This window comes from Mustela nigripes, chromosome 8, assembly GCF_022355385.1.
Source record: "Mustela nigripes isolate SB6536 chromosome 8, MUSNIG.SB6536, whole genome shotgun sequence".
Taxonomy (NCBI): Eukaryota; Metazoa; Chordata; class Mammalia; order Carnivora; family Mustelidae; genus Mustela; species Mustela nigripes.
In genome coordinates this window covers 15,616,302-15,640,555 of record NC_081564.1, presented here as the reverse complement: position 1 = coordinate 15,640,555, position 24,254 = coordinate 15,616,302, and the positions used below count along the sequence as shown (strand labels likewise).

At 52.2% G+C, this 24,254-nt stretch overlaps 1 protein-coding gene across 5 annotated transcripts in view; it reads right to left on the bottom strand.

The window, feature by feature from the left end:
• Positions 1–527: 527 nt before the first annotated feature.
• The window catches only part of BICDL1 (BICD family like cargo adaptor 1), a 100,801-nt gene continuing 77,074 nt past the window's right edge, over positions 528–24,254 (bottom strand). The window contains exons 5-12 of one of the 5 annotated variants that reach the window (XR_009405897.1): positions 24,018–24,122; positions 17,830–18,009; positions 16,978–17,196; positions 15,747–15,890; positions 9,676–9,806; positions 4,801–4,921; positions 3,813–3,921; positions 1,928–2,011 (exon numbers count right to left, since the gene is read on the bottom strand). Coding sequence is in view for 4 of the 5 variants with exons in the window: in XM_059408557.1 (XP_059264540.1) it covers positions 1,850–2,011; positions 4,801–4,921; positions 9,676–9,806; positions 15,747–15,890; positions 16,978–17,196; positions 17,830–18,009; positions 24,018–24,122 (1,062 nt within the window). In the remaining variant the exon portion in view is untranslated. Of the gene's footprint in view, positions 2,012–3,812; positions 3,922–4,800; positions 4,922–9,675; positions 9,807–15,746; positions 15,891–16,977; positions 17,197–17,829; positions 18,010–24,017; positions 24,123–24,254 lie in introns of all 5 variants that reach the window. The other 4 variants (XM_059408557.1, XM_059408559.1, XM_059408558.1 and 1 more) reach the window with 4 other exon arrangements.

Genomic DNA, 24,254 nt, shown 5'->3' with positions numbered 1-24,254 from the left:
TCCAGCACAGGTGCCTGCCGAGGCCCAGGGCCACTTTCAGAAGCCAAGTTTGTTTTCCCCGCAAAAGGTTGGTCCAGTTTGAGCTTCCCCTCCAGTTCGAGGCAGAGGTCGGAAGCGCACGTGGTAAGATGCCAGGGGAAGTGCCCTGTTTATTCTCCGCACGGCCGGAAGGATGCAGTGGAAGCTTTGCCTGCAGTGATTTCTCTGTGGCTCCGAGTTCCTGCCAGGCTGGAGGGCCTGCCCCGGGTGTGGGAAGCAGGACTGGTAGGGCGCCCGGGGTCAGGGTGCGTGTGGAGGTGGGGCCCGGAGTGCTGTCTTGGACAGGATGCCTGCGCCCTCCTGGGGAGGTGCCCCCCTTCCTGGCTGAGTCCCCTCACCAAGTACGAGGAGAGGAGGGGACCTCCCAGAGGTGTGAGGGACTCCCTCCTGCTGTCCCTACAGAACCGGCAGCTGGTGGCTCTGAGCTGCAAGCTGCTTTCTGACCAGAGCCCTCCGGGTCCCCCAATGATTGAGGCAGGAAGCTCTGTAGAAATTCATTTTATTGACTATTTTCAAAAGAAGCAGTGGTGCGCTGTTTTTCTAAAAATATGCCTTTATAGATTTATATAGAATATGTATATTATAAAATCCGTACATGTATTTACAGGATTGCTACATACAAAATTACAGCACTGTGGTATGTACATATCTATAGGTACATTCTTGCCGCTCATCCCTGCTGTGCTTTTCCCGTGTGAGGGAGGGAGATGATCCTTGGTAAAGCAGCGTGCGGGCTGGCTCAGCCCCGGGGCCTCGGAGGGAGGGCCTCAGCAGAGCGCGTGGGGTGGCTGCTGAGGAAGGAGCAGAAGCAGCAGGTTGCAGGATTCAGCCTTCCGCAGGCCTGGGGGGGCAGTATCTGGTGGCATCAGCTCTGTGGTGCCAGTGCTGCCCTCGAGCTGGAGGTGGCTGACCGCAGACCCCTCGGGGGCCATTCTGTGGCCTGGACTCGCTTGGCCAAGTCAAGAACTTGTATGTGTGAGGGGAGTCGGGGGCCGTGGGAGGAGGAGCAGACCCCCCTCCCAGCTCCGGCCGTGAGGGGCGAAGGACTGGAGGGCTGACACCCGCAGAGGCGGCCCGGAGGCCAGGGAGGGAGAACAGTGGCGGCAGAGAGTGGAAGGGGGGTAGGGCAGGGCCCTTCTTCCTCCTGACCTTGGGATGGCGACAGTCAAGCCCCCGGAGAGCCCAGCGGTGGCTGAATGCAAGAGGACAGCCCCGGCTGGTCAGGCCCCGCGGGCCCGGCCTCCTGCCGCAGAGGTGCTCCAGGCAGAGGTGCATGCACGTGGGTGAGGAGCCGCCTCCCCCTTCCTCTCTGGGCCAGAGGAGGCTTAGCCTTGGACCTGCTGTCCCAGAGGACTAGTAACCCCCGTCCCCACAGCGCAGGCTAGCCGGGGGCCGTGATGGCTTCCAGAGGCACGCAGAGATGGCCATTCCTTCTGTTCCCTGTATTCCAAAATAGGAGGGCGGCAGTGCCTGGGGTGGGACAGGGGAGCCCCGGAGGGGTGGGCGGGGTGGGCCATGATCTGCTGCTGCGTCTGCGTGGCAGAGCCCAAGGGGCCGCTCCGGGGGCAGCAGGATCCGGGGGCAGCCTAGGCCAGGCGTGGCCTGGCAATAGGGACAGGGCTCCTGCCTGTCCCTCTGTTGAGGGCAGCCATCAGAGGCCGCATGAGCTCTTCTGGATGACTGGGCCCGTGTGGGTGGGCAGTGCGGCCGCTGAGCTGGCCCAGGGGAGCCCTCGTGTGCAAGCATGGTGTGCTGGGGCCTCGCACGCTCAGTCCCCTCAGTGTACCCATCCCTGCTGGCCTGACTCCTCCTAAATTTTCCTGAAGAATGAGAAGAGCCGCTTGCCTTCGGCGGTGCTGGGCTCGTCCCCACGCCCCGCGCCATGGGCCCTGGGGAGGGCAGCAGCAGGCCGGCTCCGTTCCTTCAGGTGCGTGTCCATCAGCTGCCGGTCAATGACCCTGTGCATGTCGTCCTGAGGAGGGCAGAACGGAGGGAATGAACAGGGGCTCTGAGCCGGGGCGGGGAGCGGGGGCGGCACATGTCAGAGGGACGCGGGATGGGGATGAGATGAGATGGTTGAACGGCTGCAGCCAGCTCAGGCCGACCAAGAAAGCAGCAAGTGTAGACATGATGCCTGGACACACAGGAGCCACCGACACCTCCGCCTCCTCAGGGCTGCGGGCTTCCTGCTCGCTTCAGCTCCGAGGCTGACCCCGCCGCTGGTCTGTCCCTGCGACCCAGAGAAGGGCAGGCCAAAGCTGATACTTCTCTGTCTCCACCCAGGCCTTGCCTGTGACTGGCCGCCTCTGCCCGGCCGCCTGCGTCCCTCAGGGCTGGGGGTGCCTTTCCCTTGGCATCCCTCCCTGGGCCCTAGGGCGACCTCTGCTCGCCAGCTCTCCAGTCCAAAGGCTCAGCTCCAGGGACCTCTCTTGCCCCCTCACCCGCTACAAGTTCTACCTGCATCGTGGATGCCCAGGCACCACGGGCTCCCTCAGCCCTGCCCTTGCCCACAGCCAAGCACACTCGCTGCAGCCTTTCGCGTGTGGCTCGGGCCACGGGCATCCCTGTCTTCAGGGCCTGGCTTGCTCCTGCGTATTAGCGCATATCCCTGGCTTCCTCCCTGGGTTAGCACCTTTACCCAATTTGCTAAAGTTGCCTAAGAGATGCCCCCTCACCCCACATGCCTTGCAAGCACAGCAGATGTATCCCACAGAGGGGCCTCTGGACAGAGCAGCACCGCTCTCTCTCCTTTCTAGTGCTTCCATCCTGACTCTGCACAAGATTCTGCTCGGCAAGGGCGTCCTGCTACTAGCAAAGCATGCAAGCTACTGCTTTGGACGTTGGAACAGCCCTGTCTGGTTAACCCGAGCAGGAACAGAGCCAGCATCTGCCTGATGCCTTCAACCCAAAGCCCAGTGGGCTCTGGGATGCCCTGGTCAAGACACCGAACCCCGCGGAGCACGTCCTGCTTGAGCGCTGAACAGCAAGGGCCGCGCTCAGGCCGTGCTCAGGCCGCCACTCGACGAGGGCAGAAGTGGGGCTGGCGCCCCCCGCTCCATCGCCACCTGTGCTCACACCTGCGCTTCTGTCACTCTAGGTGTTCGTTTGAAACAAAGGGACTTTTCTTACCCCATACCGTCCCAGCAAGCAGCGAGTGTGGACCTCCTGCTTCACCCTCCCTCATTCACGTCCTGCTCTTTGCTCACACTCAGCTGCTCTCCAGTACCTCTCCTCTCCGCAGAAGTAGGGGACATACTCCTCCCAAGTCCCAGTGCCAAACCCTGGGCATGGCGCCCCGTGCTTAGGACCTGCTCAATAAAATCCGTTCCCTGCAGCACTATGGGAATGTAACAGGCTCCTTCAGAAAGAAACCCTTTCAAAGTGCTGGTGGTTTTACTGGCCCACTGCAAACCACATCTTTTACACCTTAACGTTCATCAGGGTAAGCCCATGAAACAGATCACTGTAGAACTTCATACACAGGCGTGAACCACTTAGCATTCCACACCTGCCAGTACTTCTGCGGGCAAAAGAGCCCAGTGGTGAGGTGGGAGCACTGAGAAACCAGGGCCAAGGCGGTCAGAAACCGGCCGGCCTGCCAGTCCTGGGCCGCGGCGGTGGCGGGAGGCACGCTGCGGGGGATGGCACGGCACACACTGCACAGAGATGACGCCGGACGCCGGCACACACAACACGGCGGGCCACGGGAAGGCGGGGGCGAGACGGCAATGGCAGCGGGGGACACGGTGGGTGGAATGGGGGCTTGATCTCACCTCAAAGGCAGGAGGGGTGTACAACTAAAGCTGTTGATACGGGAACTGAGAAAGGCCACTAGATCAGAAACCAAAGGAGCCAGATAGTAAAAAGCCCTGAGGAAGCAAACTGTAGCCAGGAGAGAAGAGAGAAGAATGGGCGGTAAGCCAGTGACTGGCCAGCTGCTGGTGGGCCAGAGCCCAGGAGCCAGGAACCATCTCCCAGGGGAGGGGGGTCAAGTGCTCCTGTGGCCAGGCCGGCCAGGCCCCTGGAGGAATGGTGACTGTTAAACTGCCCTCCTGTCGGGGGGGTGGGTCGGGGGGGGCGCTTGGCTTCTGTCTGCTTCGGATCTTGGGACGGGGTGGGGTGGGGTGGGGGTGGGAGGGGTGGGGGGTGGAGACACGAATGGTTACACCCATATCCTGAAATTGTCCGATCTGAATCTCATTAACAAAAAGCAAGTACAGCCTGGCCCAGTGGGGAGCCAAGCTGGGGCTGGGACCGAGGAGGCTGAGGCACTCAAAACGGTGGTCCTAGAGGAGAGGACACACTGACTCATTTTCCCCCAGGGTAGTGCCCTTTGGAAAAAGGAAGCTGGCCTTTGAGAAAGGGAAGGGCAGCGGTGGCCCACATACTTCCAGCTGTGACTTTTCGTCCCACCATGTAGGGCTTCTGGGGCCCTCTGTGATAACAACTGTTTCTTTCCAGCTAATTTAAACAGAGTGGAGACGGCCAGCCGAGGGAAGCCCCTGCTCCAAACCTGGCGGTCACTGCAGCCCTAAAATCTGGCACTGCCTGGGGCTCACCGTTCCGGACAGCATCCTCAGGCCTGCTTCCCTGGAGACTGGGGGAGCACAGGCTCTGAGTCTTACCAGGTGAAGGCGGGTTACTGCTCACCCACGTGCGCAGAACCCTCTAGTAACAAACTCTCCTAATACTCTGCCTGGATTCAGCCACTCCTCCCAGAGCCTCGTCTTCCCTCACCCTGGGTCTCAGGAATCTCCTTACCTGCCAAGCCTCAAGCTGCTGCGAGAGGTTCAGTTTCTGCTGAATGGCATCCAGCAACTGGCTGTTCAGAGACATCATGTCCATCTTGCACTTGGCGAGTTCCAGCTCCACAGCATTTTTCCTAAAAACAGACAAGCCGGGTGAGCATGGGCTCCTTGTACCAGAGGCATCTGATTCTTTACCTGGGGCGCCTGGAGTCCAAGGATAGAGGAAACAAGCTGTGACCAAACACGAAACAAATAGGAACTGTGACAGTAACTGGGATGTTTCTTGCAAAGGACTGGGAAGTTCCCAGCATGGGTTCCCATCCACTTCAACTGTGGTAACAGCGTGCAGGTGAAGGGACTATGGGTCCTCCCCGTCTCGCAGAGGAGGGGGCCCAGGAAGGAGGACAGAGGAGGACTGGAACCCAGAGGACATCAAAGGCCTCGCAGGGCACTAAGGAGAGGCCATCGTTCCCCCATAGGACCCATCCCCAAGGGAGGTCAAGACCTCGTTCTCCCAGCCCCTCCTTTTCAGGAACAACCTCCCCCCACACAAGGGATGTGTCCTAAAGGCACACAGGTGTGCAAAAGTAGCCACACAGTGGTGATGATCACAGCCTAGCTGATCACAGTCACCAACAATCAGGGCACTGGTGGTAAATTATGTGATGGAACACAGTCGTCAGTAACAACCATGACATTGAATATTCATTACTCAGGGGGAAATAGGATGTAATGCCGAATGGAGAAAAGCACCCCAAGCCACCGTCCTGTATGGTGCTGGCTTGTAAAAGAAAAACCGCCTGTGTGTACTTAAAGGTCATACACAACGTCGGCGTGGCTATCTCTGGCTGATCATGATGGGCTCCCATATACTCCTGCATTTTGTTTTCACATCTTAATGTTTCACATATTACTGTTTGCCTTTTCCAACATTCCTACAACAATGCAAAAGAAATTTTTTTTTTCCCCCCGGGGTGGGAAATGGGAACAGAAAGTGCGAGAGGCTGAGCAGCTTCTGCAGAGGCACTGGTTGCCCGGCTGCCAAACTGAGCATTCCTTAGCCCCTGTCATCAACTGCCTTTTGCATTCGAAACGGCAAAGCAGAACCGCCCCACGCACCGGGCCAGCGATCAGGGTGCACGTCCCAAGGACGGCTGGAGGACCCGTCTGGGGAGGCTGACGGCTGCAGCAAGCTGAGCACGGCTGAGAGGCGGGGCAGTGGGGGAAAGGCACTCGGGGCCACCGCCGGGACCCGCACTTCCCCTCCGGCCTCAAGTCCGATCCATGAGTCACCTCCCCTGACACCTCAGGGCCACACAACGTCGCCCCACCCGCCTTTCCCACAGAAGCGTCTGGAGAACTCGCACCACCCTGGTCCGCCCGCCGCACTGCGGTTGAAGGGACAGGAGCAGGGACCGTCCAATGAGCGCCAGCGTCTCAGACGCCTCAGGCTGCCGTGTCACACCCGCTGCCATTGGCTGCTGGCGGCGGGCGGAAACTCACGCGCAACCGTTGCCATGGACGCCGGGCCCGCCACCCCCGCAGTCGGGAGGAGCCGCACCAACCCCTGGCTCCGGAGACCGCAGCAGCCTCCTGAGCTTCTGGGTGTCTCCGGCAGGTGGCGCCACGAGAAGCCCGGAGACCCCGGAATGTGATGACCAAGGCCTCCGGGCGGAGGTCCGGCAGCAGCTGTGCGGCCAGGCTGGCAGGGGGTCCCCTTCCTTCCCCAGAACCGCCGCATCCCTGCCTTGGACTGCACCCCAGAGAGCGTTTGCTCACTGGAGAGTCTCGGTGCTTTTCATTCCCGAGAGCCCCAGGCCAGGAGAGCTAAGCCGCTTTTCATTCCCGAGAGCCCCAGGCCAGGAGAGCTAAGCCGCAGAGCCTGCTGATTGATACATTAATCAGAATTTTAAGTATTATCTCAAAGGGCTAGAAGAAGTCCTTATTTAAATGAAACAGCTAGTAACCGACTCCTTTTTGTTTTTGTGAGGCAGACTGCTAGCCCCAGATTTTTGCTTTCAGTGACGACTTTTACCTGTAGGTGACGAAGCCGTTACTTAACTTTTCTGTGACTCATTACTGTGCAGAATAAAGAACACCTTCAGGTTTCTGTAGCCCAGGGAGAGAGGAAAGTTATTTTTCCCAGGGGTTCCCACTCCTCACTACGCACTAGAATCATGCGGTGGGGTTGGGGGCACTTCTAAGAAGTAGCTCCAAACCAGGAGACTCAAGCTGAACTGCTCCAGAGAGGGCCCTGGCTCCCAGGGAGTCCCCAGATGATTCCAAAGTGCAGTGCGGATGGACAGAGATGATGTTTAGGAAAGCATCTTGTAAAACCCTTAAGGTCCTACACAAAGTGTGCTTCCCCCAAATTTAAATGATTCTTTAGGTCTGCTGTCTCAATTCTTTACACCAAGAGTTTAATTTCTAAGGGACAGAAAAAGAGCAAACCTGCTGGAGTGATCTAACCGCCTCCCTCAGCCCCAGCCTTATTACACAGGGTCCACGAAGGCCAAGGCCTCACTGCACAATGCTGAGTACCCCGGGAGGACAGTCTGCTCATCAGCTCAGTCGGACACCGGGAGGTTCACTGGGCCACCTTTGGCAGAAGGCAAAGGCATGCATTTCAAGGGTTCACGGGGACTTGCTGGCCTCCCCGGTCCCCCACGTCAGAGCTAGGTTCCACTTATTTTAAGGGAGAGGACTAGACAACTTCTGTTTCTTCCTTCCTGCACCCTGGTACGTTGTCTGGTTGTGCCTCCCGCCTCCTGTGCTGATGGCAGAATACGGTCAGAGCCGGATGGTCAGCTCCCGTTTGCTTGTCTGGCGGAGAGAAGGTGACCAGCCATTCTCTACTTCTAACTCCATTCTGCTTTTTATTCCCGAAAGGCTTCTACAATTAGCACCTTAATTTTACCATTTTATTCCCTAACTGTATGACACAGTTTCACCCTTTGTTATTCATGAAAGTACACTCCCACTCCAAAATATTCCAGGGCTATTCAAGTATTCGCTAATGAATCAAATATTCTCCAGGAGTCCAGTGGCAGAGAGGCCTGGGTTTGTGAGCCCGAGTGTACTTCCTAAAAGAATTGGAAATTGTCAGACAAGGTCACTGGAGGTCCTGGCCAGAGAGGCAAGGGGACGGAAAGGTAGAACTAAGTAATGGAGATGATGAAATGATTAGAGAGCTAGTGGAAGGGAGTGGACAAGTGTGTGTGGAGGTGAGAAGGGGAAAGGTGTGGGGAATTTCAAAGTCAGAAATTAAAATTTGTCGTGTTACTTTTTAAAATGGTATATAGGGGATGCCTGCGTGGCTCAGTTAGTTAAGCGGCTGCCTTCGGCTCAGATCATGATCCCGGTGTCCTGGGATCGAGTCCCACATCGGGCTCCTTGCTCGGCAGGGAGCCTGCTTCTCCCTCTGCCTCTGCCTGCCACTCTGTCTGCCTGTGCTCGCTCTCTCTCCCTCTCTCTCTCTTGCTCTTTTAAAATCTTAAAAATAAATAAATAAATAAATAAATAAATAAAGGGGTATATAGTATCTACTTACTAATTTACTTCAAATGGGCTCCTTTTAGTTTGCTGACAAGCAGCCTGTGTGGTAAAAGGAAAGGATCTGGGGACAAGGGTCAGGAGACCTGAGGGGGAGGCCAGTGATCACTGCTGGCCGTGCAGCTGGGGAAAGCATCTCAGTTTCCTCCTCTGTAAAAACTGGGATTAAAAATTTTAATTCTCGCTGTGACTGAGAGGATTCAAGGGTGAAATGTTTTGTAAGCAGTGAAGTGACACAGATGTTTTGAACGTTTGAACGTGTTGCAAAGTGCCCCGCGAGCAGACATTTTCAGTACCTTTTATCTCCTCACAGTGAAGAGGGCAGATTAAATCATGATAAAAAATCATTTGAAGGGGGATGGGGAATATGTAAAATTTTTTTTGCCTATGCACCGTCAAATTTTTTTAATGTAAGAGAATGCATTTCTTCTCTGCTAAAGAAAACCCAAAACACTGTTAAAATATGACCCAGTTTACCGGGGATACAGGTGACAGAAAACTGCTGAATGACACTCTGAGGACCCCTCGGACCCAGAATGCGGACAAATCATCAGTGTCTTCAATAAAGAGATGCCGTGTGAAAAAAGGATGGGGGGAACTTAGGTGCATATCAGCTAGACGGGGTTTGTGGGCTTTGGAGGCTGATTCTAATCAATTATAAAAGGACATTTATGGGGCAACTGGTTACTAGATGATATTAAGAAATTACTGTAAGTTTTTTCAAGTGTGACGACCTTATTGTGGTTGTGTGTTTTCCATAAAGAGTATCTGGTAGAATCTGTACTGAAGTGTTTACGGATGAGATAAGGGATCTTGTGATTTGCTTCCACACAGCTCCACAGGAACGCGGCCGGTGGGGTGTAGATAAAGCAGTGGCCATGTGCCGATGAGGGTTGAAACCAAAAGACAGGTAGGGAGGGTCCACCTTACTTTTTTCTACTTTTGTGTATGCTTGAAAATGCCCAAAATAAAAAGTAACAAAAATTCCCCTAAAAAAATGAAACCCCTAAAAATAAAGAAGTTGAGGTAGATCTATATAATGAAATTGGAAAGCTAAGATATACAGACACGCAGAGCATCGTCCCAACAATACTTTAAAAAAACCCAAACAAGCACATACAGCTGGATACACCCAGAAAAAAGAGCTGCACGGACCACACATCTGACCTCCAATAGTAGTGTCTGTCTGGGGAGAAGAGCCAGACTGGGGGTGAGGGTGGCTAGCAGGGAAACGCTTTCACTTTTGTCGTCTTCTGTAGCATTTCACTTTTAAAACTGAGCTCATACTCATGTTGCTTGTGATTAAAGTAAAATTTGACAAACCATGCCCACTCACTTTGCAATGGCCTCGTCGCGGTCCCGGATGGCCTTCTGAAGCTGCTCCTTTGGCTCCTTGTCCTCAGATGTCACTCTGAGTCGGTCTCTCTCCTCCTTCAGTGCAGTCATCTCCACACTCAGCAGCGTCACCTGATGGGAGACCACAGGGATGAATGTGGGGCTACCACTCCTGCTGGCCTGAGGGGTTGCCCTGAAAGAGGCAGAAAGGAACAAGCAGCCCCAGGTGGGTGCCTGTAGCTTCCCGAGGCTCCTGGCTCTGAGAGATGCCCAGCTCTTCCGGAGAAGGGATGCCACAAGCTAGGCTGGAGCCCACTGGCAGGGGTGTGGGGGTGGGGGATGAAGTTCAGCCCCGGACAGCAGCCACAGGGGTCAGATCCCCTTTGGATGTAACATTCCACACCACCACCTCCATTTCAAGGCACTGGCAGGTACTAATGAAGACCACATGCGCATCAAGGCCCTGAAACGCAAGGTTATGGGTAGGGACTCAAGTTTTGTTCCCAGCCATCTTCCACTCAACAAGGAACCCTGCTATGCACAGGGCCCTAGCAAAGCCTGGCTCCCATTTCTGTAAGGTACTTGATGCAGCCTGGTCACTCAGCTTCCCTGCTCAAAGCCACATGGAATTTAGACACCCATGTGATACCATTTTTCACTCAAGCCTGTTACCTTTTCTGTGGTCCATGCCTCAGTGAATGGTCCCACAGCCTATTCACTGGGGGTCATCCTTTGGTGGTAGGGAACCCTTCCTTGTGGCTCCCTCAGTGACCACAGCTTACCCCACCCAGTGTACAGGAACCCTCTGGACACCTAAGGTTCTGCAGTGGTAGGAAGCGTGTCTCATTCATCTGTGCATTTCAGAGCCTGACTATATGATGCTCAATCTGAAAATGCTTGTGCAGTAGACAACTATCTTCTTCTTGGCTAGTCATCATCCCAAATGCATTCCTCATTGAGGGACACTCCTGATTACATGAGTCTTGGTGAGAAACAGGGGATGCCCTCCCAGTAAGGTAGCCAAAAGGGAGAGACATATCCTTTCCTAGGCACACAGACATGGAAAGGTGACCTAGATGTGTGAGTCACATTTCCCTGCCTGGGACTGCCATTCTCGAGGTTCAGCAAAGCCACAGGTCAGGGGGAAATTATTACACTGATAGCAGACTGCTTCTGTGGCCCTACTTCCTATGGCTCATTTCTGTTTTGGAGCTTGGTTCTCCAGCCTTCCTGCTGATTCTGTTAGCTATCAGATTTAATTCCAATACAGTCTCTCTCTTCTTAAGTTAAGCAGAGAGTTTTTGTTGTTTGCAATCAGAAACCCTGCTTGGTAGAACTTTCAGTAAAAATTTTTGAATGAATGGAAGGGTGGGAGCCCCTTCTCAGTCGGTAGGCTCAGACTGGAGTCAGGATGCCTGGTCCTGCCCTCTTGTTAAATATTACACATACTTGGACACTTTCCCAAGGGAGGATCTATCCGTACGGGTCCAGTCCTCCCACTAGGGGACAGATGCCACCTTTTGGTGTACTCCCCTCTTCAAGTCCCAGGCCTCAACATCTTCAGACAGACTGAAATTGAGCAAAGACCCCAGAGCAAGGCTGAAGATCCAGCTTCCCTGAAGATGCTTCGGACCCCAAGACTGAGGCTGCACAGTGGCCCTCTCCTGGGGTAGAGGTGCTTTGGAAGAAATCAGAGGATGCCCGATAATGAAGGGGCATACAGGGCAATTGTTGTTACTGGGGACAATGGATGTTGTACTCTTAGGGTCCTGGCACATGAGCACCAGGTGATCTGTGCTTTCACGGTGGGGACAGCTGCGGTGAGCAGGGCTGCCGGCCACAAGGAAGAACAGGCTGGGGCGCCTGCAGAGACCACAGGATGTAGCCAGTCCCGAGGCACGCAGGCAGCAGGTGAGAAACCCAGCCTCACCCTTCCTACTTGTAGGTTCTGTAGCCTCGTAGGCCTGAAACTCAAGACCCAGAAAGTACCTGGCAGAGAGAGAGCCAGACCTTCTCCAACCAAATCAGCCCTAATGTGGCCTCAGGCTGGCTGTGTGCCAGACAAGGGTTTTGCCAGCTGAGTAAGCTATAGATAAAACAGATAAAACCACATGCGAGGCAAGAAATGCCAAAATTTAATAGGCTCCAGAAAAAACTCCACAAGAACTTTTTGCTTTGGTCTGGAAAACTTGGTCAAGGTAGAGATGGACCATCAGCTGTCTTAGAAGTGACAAGGGACTTCCTTCTTTGAGCTGCACATACTTTTCATAAAAAAAGTAAAAAAAGGAATAAAAATAACTAGTTCCCCACATCAGGTTGTTGTGAGGCTCAAATGAGGTAACTGACACCAAGGATGGAGCTCAGCACCCGGCGGGAAGCTCTATGCCCTTCTCTTCCCCACCCCAGCGCAGACCTACTGCTGGGGCTGTTTACACACTGACTCTGGTGGCAGCCACCCCTAACTCCACTTCTCCCACATAAAGTAGGTGTCCTCATGAGTGAACAGGATCAAAGAAAATATCCTGAAGTCATATATCCAGGGTTTTCTTTGCCCATTTGATAATTATTTTTGTGCCTATCCTAGGTAAGGCTTGTGCTAGACGCTTTAAGAGAAGACAAAGAGAAGTCAGACCTCAAGGTCGTCCTCGTGGGGGCTAAGGTTACGTGGGTAGAGGAGATGGAAGCGACGGTGACCAGGACACAGCAGGCCTGAGGGCTCTAGGGAGAAGGGAATCAAGGGTTTGAAGGAAGAAGTGAAACCTGAAGGATGAGTAGGGCTGGTATGCGCAGGTGGCCGGGGAGAGTCTTCCGGACAGAGGCCCAGGGCCAGAGAAAAGGCCCAGATGCGGGCAAGCACAGAGAGTGTGCGCCAGGCCCTTTCACAGTCTGTGTGCAATCGACTAAAGCACAGGAGGGAGATGAAACAACGGGGAAGAGGCTGGATGGCTGCCATGCAGCCAGTCTGTGGGGCTGTGAGAGTTTGAGGCTTCCCGCCATGGGACAAGAGGACGCCGACTAGAACCTGTTTCCAAGCTGTGCTTCAGGAAGATCAATCCAAACCATGTGTGGGGCAGGTGGGCTGGGGAAGTGATGGCCAAAGCCACGGTGTGACGGCATGGAGGTCTGAAACACGGCGATGGCTAGGAAGCCGGAGGAGAGAGAGCACAGAGAGATTTCACACAGGAGGGGCCGCCCAGATTTCATCAGTGACCGCCTTAGTGTGCCCAGTATGTGCTCCGCCGCGTGGTCATGGCCCTGTGGGGAGAACTGGCTAGTGCTCCAGTCAAGCCCTATAAAGGAACCAAACACAGGACGGGGACTATTCCTTCCTTCCTTCCTTTAAGATTTCCTTATTTATTAGAGGGAGAGAGCGAGCGAGCGAGAGAGCGTGCAGGTGCACACGCTTGCAGCAGGAGGAACAACGAGTGAAGGAGATGGAGAGGGAAGAGCAGACGCCCTGCTGAGCACGGAGCCCAACGCGGGGCTCCATCCCAGGACCCTGAGATCATGACCTGAGCCGAAATCAAGAATCGGCTGCTTAACCGACTGGGCCCCCCCAAAGGCCCTGGGCCTGGGACTATTTCTCAGTGCACCTCCCACAGCCTGGTTTCGCGGCCTGGGGATCGGTGGCGGGGCTCCCCAGATAACTGGTTTTCCTATTGCTCTGAACAATTTCCAGCTGCTCCCAGCAGCTGCTCCAGACCCCAGTGAGCCCTGCCCAGGAGGGAGCGGGAGCCTGCAAAGCTGTGGGGAATGTGCAGGCTATGTAGGGGTGGGAGGGAGCTCTCCATGGCATAGGGGTGTGGGGTGGTCTTCAGGTTTGGTTACAGATTCTTGTCTCAAACATACCTATCAGTTAAAATTAAACCTGGGCTCTCTTTTACTTAAATTTGGATAGGCTTCTGGGGGGCTGGTCACTTCCCCTTCCAGGTCCTACAGCTTTTACGTCTGGCTCAGTTTCCGGAAGAAAAAAAGAACACCGTTGGCGGGGAAAGCAGTGGGCTTGGAGGCCGGATCATCCCTTGGATGAAGCTTCACCCTAGTCTAGCAGCGGTCTGCTGGCACTTCGGTTTCACATAAGTATGTCTGGGCTCTGGCCCCTCCTCCCCGCCGTTCCCCACCCCAAAGAGGACAGAGCTAGTTGGACTCCTCTCAGCATTCTAGGAGAGGCTGTGGAGCCCAAGGGCATCCATCCTGAGCACCTCAGGGTCTAGAGCAGTGCAGGCACCCAGGGAGGGCAAGGGGCCCACTCAGAGGGCCACCGTGTCCGAGGCATGCTATAGTTCGGTCTGTGTCCTACCCGCTGCCTTGGGAGGTCGGTGTTACCCCCATGGGCTGGTTCTGGATAGATGTACTTTGGCTGAGAGATCTGCTGCCTTGTCTAAGCTTTTGGGAAGAGATGACCCACTCAAGAGGCCCAGTTCCATACCCCATGGGGCTGAGCAGAACTCTCTGCTTGATGGCATAAACCACTTATCAGCTGAAGTATTAAGGAGAATGCCCTGGTGGAGACAGGCTTGGAGAGAGCCGCGTCCAGACCCTCAGCCACCTGTGCCTTGCTCTGGTTTCTCAACAACGCCCCCAGCTCTTTCTAGCTCTGCTAGTCTGAGAAGCAACGAAACAAACCAGCCAATACCAGAGAGCTGATAAGAAGCTCCCCCACAGGGCGCCTGGGTGGCTCAGTGGGTTAAGCCACTGCCTTCGGCTCAGGTCATGATCTCAGAGTCCTGGGATCGAGTCCCGCATCGGGCTCTCTGCTCAGCGGAGAGCCTGCTTCCCTCTCTCTCTCTCTGCCTGCCTCTCCATCTACTTGTGATTTCTCTCTGTCAAATAAATAAAATAAAATCTTAAAAAAAAAAAAAAAAGAAGCTCCCCCACAAAAATTTAAGCGGGTTTAAGTAAATGAAACTTTTATTCACCCAAAGAACGGTCAGATCCACCTTGTCCTGTTTTTTGATTCTTACAGTTTGAAGACCCGAGCTGCTGTCTGGACCACCCCTGGCCAAACTACCGCCTGAGCGACTCAGGCTTTAGGCATGACAATGTCCTCGGCTGCCCAGTTCCATTCTTTGGGGCCTGGGCAGAAACAAGCTACAGCTTTCGAGAGCATCACTCTGGCCTCACTGTCTGTCACTCCCAGAGAGAAGGGTAGAGCAAGAGCTGCGCGAGGGTCTCCCAGGATCTTTCAAGAAAATTATAGTAGGATGTCCAGTGGGTATGAGCCCCCAAATCAGTTTATTTCTATAAGGCCCTTTAAATTTAAGAACTACTGACTGAAGCAAAAGCCAGGCTTAACCTCCATCTCTCAGCGACCTGTGGCGGCAGGAAGGGCTGACCAGCTTTGGACGAGGGAGGAAGGGGGCACAGGCTGGGTGGGGGCAGGGGTTAAAACGCTACCTGTTTGGTGTCCCTCACACATGGGACAAAACACTACTCCTGACCCTGTCAAAAGGAAGCGCCTTATTATTTCTAGGACAGAATCTAGAAGCTCCTGTCTGGGTTGGGGGCTGCTCTGAGCGCTTTAGAATATTTCAGACTGGAATACAGATGTCCTTCTCCAGGATTCTCGAGAGAAACAAAATGATGATCAAACAGAAATGGAACAGCAAGAGCAGCAGTAAGTGCTTCTGAAGCTGAAAAACAGGCTGGCAGAGGTGACGGCATTAGAGCGAGAACAGGCCGGCGAAGATCAATTGCTTCTTGGTTTGCAAACTTCCCTGCTTAGAAGCTGCTGGAAAAACATCCGTGAATGTCCTGAGAGCTATGGCACTTCAAACTGTCAGAATCCGCCAGATAATTTGGGCTCTGTGGAAGGTAGCATGTCACTGGAAGAAATGGGAGGGTCAGCTATTTTTATCCCTAACAATTTTACTTTGGGCTAAACCAGAGGGTTGGCTGCTTCTCTTGAAGACGCTCAGCTTACCTCAACTTCAGGTCACTGTCCTCTGAGGACCTGTCAGGGGAGAGCCACTTCTCATATAGACGAGGGAGAGGGAAACTCATGAGGGTCCCAAGAGACCTTGGGGGACACATGCACATTTCCTGCTCAGGACTGAGGACAGGGGTGCTCACCTGACTGTGGAGTTGCTGCAGCTCCTCTAGGCTTTGCCTCAGTTTACCCCTCTCTCCCTCCATGAGTTCCCTTAGGGCTCTTGAGTCCTCACTGGTCTGCCTTATCTGTTCTTCTAAGGAGTCATCGTCAATTCTCCGGGAGCTCTGACAGTAAAAGAGAAAGCCACCACCCCGAGAGATGGTGCAAGCAGAGGTGGGTGCGGTGAGACGGTTAGTGGGAGGGAGGGAGGGGGAGGGACGGGGGGGGTAGAGACGGGTTGGTTTGGAGGAGAGCAGGATAAAGGAGATGAAGTGGGAGGTGGAGGGAAAGAAAGGGAGGGAAGGAGGAGAGACACAGGAGGGAAGAAAGAAAGGGTTAGAGGAGAGAGACTCTCTTGCCCAATTTGGATCTTCAAACATTAGCCAGACATTTATTTTGGTTTCAGTCTTCAGGGGAGGGAAGTCAACACCTCACTCTGACCGCTCCCATGCCCCATGATGACCCAGTCTCCACAACTAGAGCACATTCCACAATCCACACAGCACGTTCAGGTAAGGACAGCCACCCTCTCACAGGACTTCATCTAATATGGGGAGAAAGATGTCGACTGTTCTGTAGGAGGACAGGCCCCGAAGAGAGACAACTGCCCGAGAGTCGGGGGTGTGAATGGAAAGTAAGTCTGGCAGAAATCTGTCACGAAATTGGAAGAAATGCCAGTCTGCCCAGGGAGCCCACGGGAACATTCTTCTCCTCCACAAGAAGGGCCACATCTGGAATTCTAAAAGGCCCTTGCTGATCTTCTCAACTTTCTGTGCTCACTTGTGTCCTTTTAGCAGAAGCTCCAGATCTTTAAAGTTTGCCTATTTGCAGCTACTCCACCACCAGGACCAAAGAACTACAGAAAAGAAACTTGCAGTTTACACCTAGATCCAAATTTCTATATTCAAAGCTTCCAAGGAAAGTCCTTGACCTCGAGGCCACCATGGCCTGGACTTAACCATATGAAGAAAGGACTCCACTTGTATGCCAGTGTCTTCGGAAAGATGACTTTGGAACCTCCAGTCCCTGACACTCTGTCCCTCTGCCCGGTCACCAGTATAGACTGCTCTCGGACCATAAGGGCTCTGACACCGTTCTTGAAGACTCCGCAAGGCTCCCCCTCTGGGACTAACCTCGTCCCCCTGCCCTTGCCTGCAGCTTCCCACCAGCCAGGTTGTGTGGGCTGAGGAGCTTCTCGGCCTGGCTGCTTACCGTGGGCTCCATGCCGTCCACGATGCTCTGTATCAGCCTCTTGAGCTCGCTCAGGGCTGTGCGCAAGCTGCCGGCCGGCACATCCTTGGCAGATGAAGTCTCTGAAGACTCGTCCATCGAGGAGTCCGTGGAGACGGCCGAGTCAGCACTGTCGTTCCCTCGGAGGTGTGAGCAGAGATAGCGAACTTGGCAGTAGGCCTCCCAGAGCTGCAGTCTCAGCTGCCCCACAAAGAACCATTCTTGATTATGGACACTAGAGAACACTGTCCCTGCTCATCTTTTTCTAGCATAGGAACCCAACATACTGACACCCTAGAGACTAATACTAGGAAAAAAGATTTTCCTTTTATAAATCACCTGTCCTAAGAAACACTCGTCCTTGTTCTGGGCCTAGTACATCTATGCAGACTCCCAATTCTTAATTCCCCAGCCCTCCCACCTCCCAAGTGTCATATAAGCACATCCTTATTTAGTTGGTTACTTTGATAGAGGAGTCACAATTAGGGGAGTAAGTGGTTAGTAGTAGTATGAAAAGAAGCCATCTGGATAGATCGTGAGTGTTCTAGAGCCCAGTCAGTGTTAGAGGACGAGGCTGAGGATGAGCCAACAAGCCTCTCCTAGGAGGCAAGGGGGCAGCAGTGAGCCCGGGACAGGCTGTGGGCAGAGTCTACTTCCTGATGGCTCTGCCAGTAGGCCTAGGCTTCCACAGGTGCACGCCACAGGCCCTTGCGGGGAGGAAGCTGAAATGGTAGGCCCTGTGCCCCAAGAAGGATGGACAGGCTCCCGCAGTTCGGGGCCTGCCCCTGTGGTCCCTGGGCAACCTCACATGCCAGAGGGACAGGGTATCAGCACCTGCTCCCTCTCTTGCTCCAGCTCCTCGGCCTCCATGCTCTGTTCTATCTCGGACAGAAGGGATGTGCTGGTGGCCGCGGAGCTCTGCAGGCTCCTCTCCTCCGTGAGCTCGTCCACCTTCACCTGCAGCTGTCGGTAGGAGAGTCGCGCCTCCTGGAGCTCCAGCTGGCTCTGATGCAACTTTCAAAAGAGACAACAAACGGTCAGTCGTGAAGCTTTCCCCAAACGAAAACAAACAAGAAAAACTGATCCCAAACCTGATCATGCTTATATGTCCAACCACCAATTTACAGAAAAATACAGAAGAGAGAATATGCTAGATTACATTAGGGGTGTGCAGGGGGTAAATTCCAGGTTTGGGAAATTCTGCAGGACAAACAGCTCAGCTTCCTTAACATACACATGTTAAGAAAAAAAGAAGAGATAAAGGGGGGACCATAGATTAAAAGAGACTCAAGAGACATATTAACTAACCGTGATGTATAGGCCTATTTTAATTTGCATCTTGATTCAAGTAAAAAATGTGAAGAAACAATTATGACATTTATAAGAGTTAAAAATTTGAACACTGGCTATTTGATATATATATATATTTTTAAAGATTTTATTTATTTATTTGACAGAGAGAGATCACAAGTAGGCAGAGAGGCAGGCATAGAGAGAGAGGAGGAAGCAGATTCCCCGCTGAGCAGAGAGCCCGATGCGGGACTCAATCCCAGGACCCTGAGATCATGACCTGAGCCGAAGGCAGCGGCTTAACCCACTGAGCCACCCAGGCGTCCTGGCTATTTGATATTAAGAAAACAGCACCTGGCTGGCTCAGTCAGTAGAGCATATGACTCTAGATCTTGGGGTTGTGAGTTCCAACCCCATGTTGGGGATGGAGACTACTTAGAAAAATTAAAAATAAGCCGCCTTAAAAAAAAAAAACATTGACTGATTTATTATTTGACAGGGAGAGAGAGACAGCGAGAGAGGGAATACAAGAAGGGGGAGTGGGAGAGTGCAAAGCAGGGAGCCCAATGCAGGACTTGATCCCAGGACCTGGGATCATGACCTGAGAAGAAGGCAGCTGCCCAATGACTGAACCAGCCAGGAGTCCCTAGAAAAATAAAAAATTAAAAAAAAATATTGCTTTTTTCTCTTAGTCCTGTGGATATTTTTTTTTTTTTTAAGATTTTATTGATTTACTTGAGAGAGCAGAGTACACAAGCAGGGGGAATAGCAGAGGCAGAAGGAGAAGCAGGCTCCCCACTGAGCAGGGAGCCCAACATGAGGCTTGATCTCAGGACCCTGAGATTCTGACCTGAGCTGAAGGCAGATACTTACCTGACTGAGCCACCCAGGCATTCCTGTGGCTATGTTTTTTTAAAGTTCTTATTCTTTATTTACAGATGAAGTTATAAATATTCTGGGATTTACTTCAGAATAACATAAGAGTAGATGTAACGAACTTAGGGTAGGACTGGCTGGGGCTCAGTGGTTTGTGTAGCTGGCAATGGGGTGCATGGGCCATCATCACATTATTCTATTTTTGAATTTGTATGAAATTCTCCATATTAAAAAATAAACATACACATAGAAAGGCACACAAAGTAAGGTGATGAAGACTCTCACCAGAATGACTAAAATAAACAACAAGAGAATAATGGTCACCAAGTGCTGACGAGGATGTGGAACGTTTGGGACTCTCACTGCTGTCAGGAATGAAGATGTACAACCACTCTGGGAAACTGGCAGCGACCACTGCCACTGTCCCACAACCGCAGTCCCACAACCTAGCAGCTCACTTTTAGGTGCATATCCAACACGAACGGCTAGGTATGTGCGTGCAGGGCAAATAGGATGTCTATAGCAGCATTCTTCTTCTTCTTTTTAAATGTTATTTATTTATTTGACAGTGAGCACAAGTAAGCAGAGAGACAGGCAAGGGAGAGGGGGAAGCAGGCTTCCTGCTGAGCAGAGAGCCTGATGTGGGGCTTGATCCCAGGACCTTAAGATCATGACCTGAGCTGAAGGCAGAGGCTTTAACCCACTGAGCCACCCAAGCGCCCTGCAGCAGCATTATTCTTAAGAGGAATAATGGGAAACAATCCAAATGCTAATACAGGATGGAGAGATACAGGCACATGTGGGAATATCATACAGCAGTGAAAAAGGATACACTGCTACTATATGCCATAACCTGGATGAATTTCATAGACATAATGTCAAGCAAAAGTCAGACATAAAACAATTTATAATATGGAATTCATTTATAAAGAATTCTAAAACTTCACTGAGATAGAAAAGATGAAAGTGGAAGAAAGGTCTGCTTTTGAGGAAGTGTCAGGGTATTGACGGGGAAGCAGAAGAGGGAGGCTTGTAGGGTGCTGATAATGGGCTTTATCTTGATCTGGGAGGTGGTCACAAAAGGGTATATACATTTGTAAAAATTCACTGGGATGTCTACTTAAGATTTGTATGCTTTACTATATGTATATTGTATTTCAGTAAAAAAATTAAGGAAAAAGGGGTTGTTCGGAAAGAAGCGGAGGGTAGGATTAGGAGTAATATTTGGGTAGAAATACCAAGAAGTCCCAAACTCATGAGAAAAGAGGTCTCTGCCTACTCACAGTTTACAGATAAGGCCTAGGCCTGGGAGGGGCTTAAACAGCATGGGAGGCTCGGAGGAGGAGAGGGATGCCAGCGGTGGAGGGAACAGCAGTGCAGCTATCACAACACAGAGGTGAGGGCTCCTTCCCTCTCTTGTGAACCGCTACATCACACCTCTCCGCATTCTCTGGGACCTTTTCTGTGGAGTCCAAACAAGGCCCCGCTGCCTGATGAGGTTACTACTGCCCAATGTCAACGCCACCATGGCCGCTAAGTGCCGAACTCTCCGAGCGCACTCCATCACTACAGTAGCTCTTAACAAAACAGACCCTAACGGCAGAATCTTCATCTGCTCGCTGACCACTATGCACATGTCCACACAGGACACCTGCGCAAGAGCAAGGCTTCCTACTCCTGTATTTATGGACTGCCCACCTACCCCTTTTAAAAGATTTGTGGGGCGTAGTGGCGGAAGAAAGAATTTTCTGGGATTTAGATTTAACTAATTTATCCTTCCATAACACAGGACTTTCGGGGTCACCCCGCTGGCCAGATAGGCTTGTGGCTCCTGCAGAGATGCAGGCCCTGAGCTCCAATGGGTAGCAGCTCTGAGCTCTGGAGTCCTCATGAGTGCAGCGAGCTGCTTTGCAGAGCCTCCAACCCACTGCTTAGGTGCCCTAGGGCCCTGCCTCTGCGGATTAGTATCAGACAACGGCTGGCTAATGGCACCAGTGATCAGATGAGCCTTTACCAGGAAGAGTCTGGAGCCTGGCTGCTCTGAGAATGAAAAAGGAGTGGGCAAGCCTGCTCTGTATGCATGGTTCCCATGGGTCAGCAGTACCTGCTGGTCCAGTGGGAACTCCTCCAGCCCCAGTTTTGAGAAAACGCAGAAGAAATTGGGGTTAAAAAAAAAAAAATTCCTAGGAAGCATTTGGCACAATTACAAATGGTATACTACGTTGGCAAAATGCTTTACAATTATTTTCTAGGCAACTCCACATACATCCCAGCAGGAGAAGTTCAGCACAGACAAGTACAGGTTCTCATGCACTGGACAAAATTAGTTCAATTACTCATGCACACTCGAGGGTGCTTAATTAGTTATAACAGCAAGAGAACCAAAGACCAGGACAGGTCTGCCCTGTCTGGTGACTGACTGATCCATAAACCCATGTAGAAAAACCAAACCAGAGGAGTCTATTAAATACAAGAAAGCCTTAAAATTATAAATATCTTCCTTTGTATGACGAAGATGACACTCAAATATATTTCTATGTATATATAGATAAGGGAAGACACCAAATGCCTTAGTTTAAGCTTACAATATTCAATGCCCCTCAAAAGTTGGCAGAGGTGGAAACACCTCCCATTTTGCACTGAGGGAACTAAGACACTATGATGTTATGTGTCAGAGCAAACTTCATCCTGCAGGCCCTCTGTTTCCTGGGTCACCCCACAGAGTGGGGCCTATGCTTTCTGCTGAAGAAATCCTGGGACGAGGTCCCTGCACCTACCGGTAAGATGCCCAGGAGTGTATGAATTGTAGAGGGCACTTAAGTGATCCTTAGAGGGACGAAATCCTTTACTGGGTATTAATGTCCAGTTTTCTAATTTATTGGGTATTCAACAAGTAATAGTTTTTCTACCTACTGTCAGCCTGAAAAAAAAAAAAGAGAGAACTGGAGTTGGTCAGCATTAGACATTAGACAATCTGCATTAGACAGCGGAACCCAGCCACATGGTGGCCTAGATTCAAGGGGGCTACACTGGTTATGCAGGCCTGATGCTCGCCTACGCAGCCTTCCTCTCATCCTTTATCTGAAACAAAGGATTAAAATCATGGAATTAGACACATTCCAAGGCCACTAGCTCTGCATTTCACATGTCTGACTTAGACCTCTCAACTACCGCCTGAGTAAGCTGGCATGTTTATTCCTGTATCAGTACAGGCCATTTTAGCAACAGAAAAGGGTTTCTGGACAACACTGGTAATTAACAGCAGCTTAAGAAAAATTTCATTTTGAGCTGAAGGAAAAGAATCACAAAAAGGTGGGAATGATAAGAATTCAGCCCATAAACACATATTCTCCAAATGCAAGTGTGCACTGCCTGATTTGATACAGGCCATGCAAGGAGCGACACTCTCATTGTTGAAAAAGTTCAGCTGGAAGAGAGCAGACGTGCAGACTCGAGGTTGACCTGGGGCTCTTGCGGCCAGAGCGCGCACAGCCCATGGTGTTAGCCAAGGTGCTGGATTGCACACGCTAGTCCTGCTCTTCCTGTCCTTTGGTCCCCAGTTCTTGGTTTGAGATAAGGAATTCTTTGTGAATTCAAGCTAGACTGAAAAGGTCTTTTAGGCAAGGGTCTTTCCGCATTTTTCTGTACTTCCTTTCCTTCTCCTCCACACTCTACCTGCGCAACCTCAGAAGAGTGCCTCGAAGGGGTTCAGAAGTGCTGGTGAGATGCTGACATGCAGAGGCCCGGCAGGCACTAGACACTGTCACCGAGCACCGCGGGAAGCAGGCCGGAGGGCTCTAATTTCACTTCAACCAAGGACTTAGTACACGAATTTGGTAAATGATTCACTTTTTTCTAAGCCATAGTTTCAGGATGTATGCAAAAGCGCTCTGTTCCCTGTAAAGAAGTATACAAACACTCATCACCCTTAACCACAGCAATCTTAGAATATGAGTTGACTCCTTTCTGTCTTGGAAACAGCCGTGAGGCTTTAGCCAGCATCATTTTCTAGTCAACATCTATGGAGGCCTTACTGCGTGCCACATCCCAAGCTGAAGGCACAAAAACCCCAGAGGGTGGAAAACTGCTCGTTTGCCGGTAAAGAGGTTAATCACTCAGATGGCAACTTAGCTGACGGTATCAATAATAAGCGATGTTAGCCTAAGATGTTTCCATATCCCACATCCTGGAGTCTTCCTCAACAGCCAATCGCTGATCCCAGTGGGGCCTGCCATACTGGTCTTTGGGGAGGGACCTGCCTGGTGCTGGCACACATCTGGCTGACCACCGGCGCACGAACGCCGCCACCGCAATCTCTCCCCCTGCCGGACAAACTCCGAGGGCGCCCAGGGGAAGGGGAGCGCTCTTAGCCACTGGCCCCAGGTGCTCCTAGGCCACTCCGGCAAAGCTGCCTTTGTAGCAGATGTCATACTCTGTTTCCGGGGCGGCTAGGAGCAATTATCGTTTTGTTTAGGGGATTGTCAAGTGTGAGCCTGGGGATTTAGCTGAGGACTAGGTGGCAGGTCCCAGATAAGGACAAATGTGGCCATGAAGCGATTTCCTTTAGGAAGGAAAAAGAAGCCGATTAAGTTCACAAAGGGTCAGCCTATTCCTTTTCTAGCCACTGTTAGAAGCAGGATAGGAGTCTTGCTGTGTTCAGTGGGCAGCTTTGTGATTTCTGCTCGGTGCAAGCTGGCTAAATGCATCAGCCCGGGAAACAGCGGCAGAGAGCACTGTGAGCCACGCACAGGAAATCACAGGCTCCCTCTGAAACCGCTAGCAGATTTCACAAACCCTAGGAGGCGGAATGACACTCCTCATGTTCCAGTCATGTTAATAGCCCAGAAAGAACTCACTGAAACTGCTCCAGGGGCCAGTGGCTTGAACAAATTGGAAGGATGACTTGCGGGTAGCGATGTATTTGTTTTCAGCAGAGCCAGACTCACCAAGTTGGTGGGTGCCTAAGGAGAACGACAACAGGGCCAGTAGAGAGACCTCGGCTTTACCTTCTCCTGACCCCTATGGTGGTGCTGGCCCATCAGCTTTCCTGCAGGGCAGGCAGCTACGTGCTCTTTTAATCTGGCCCCGGTTTT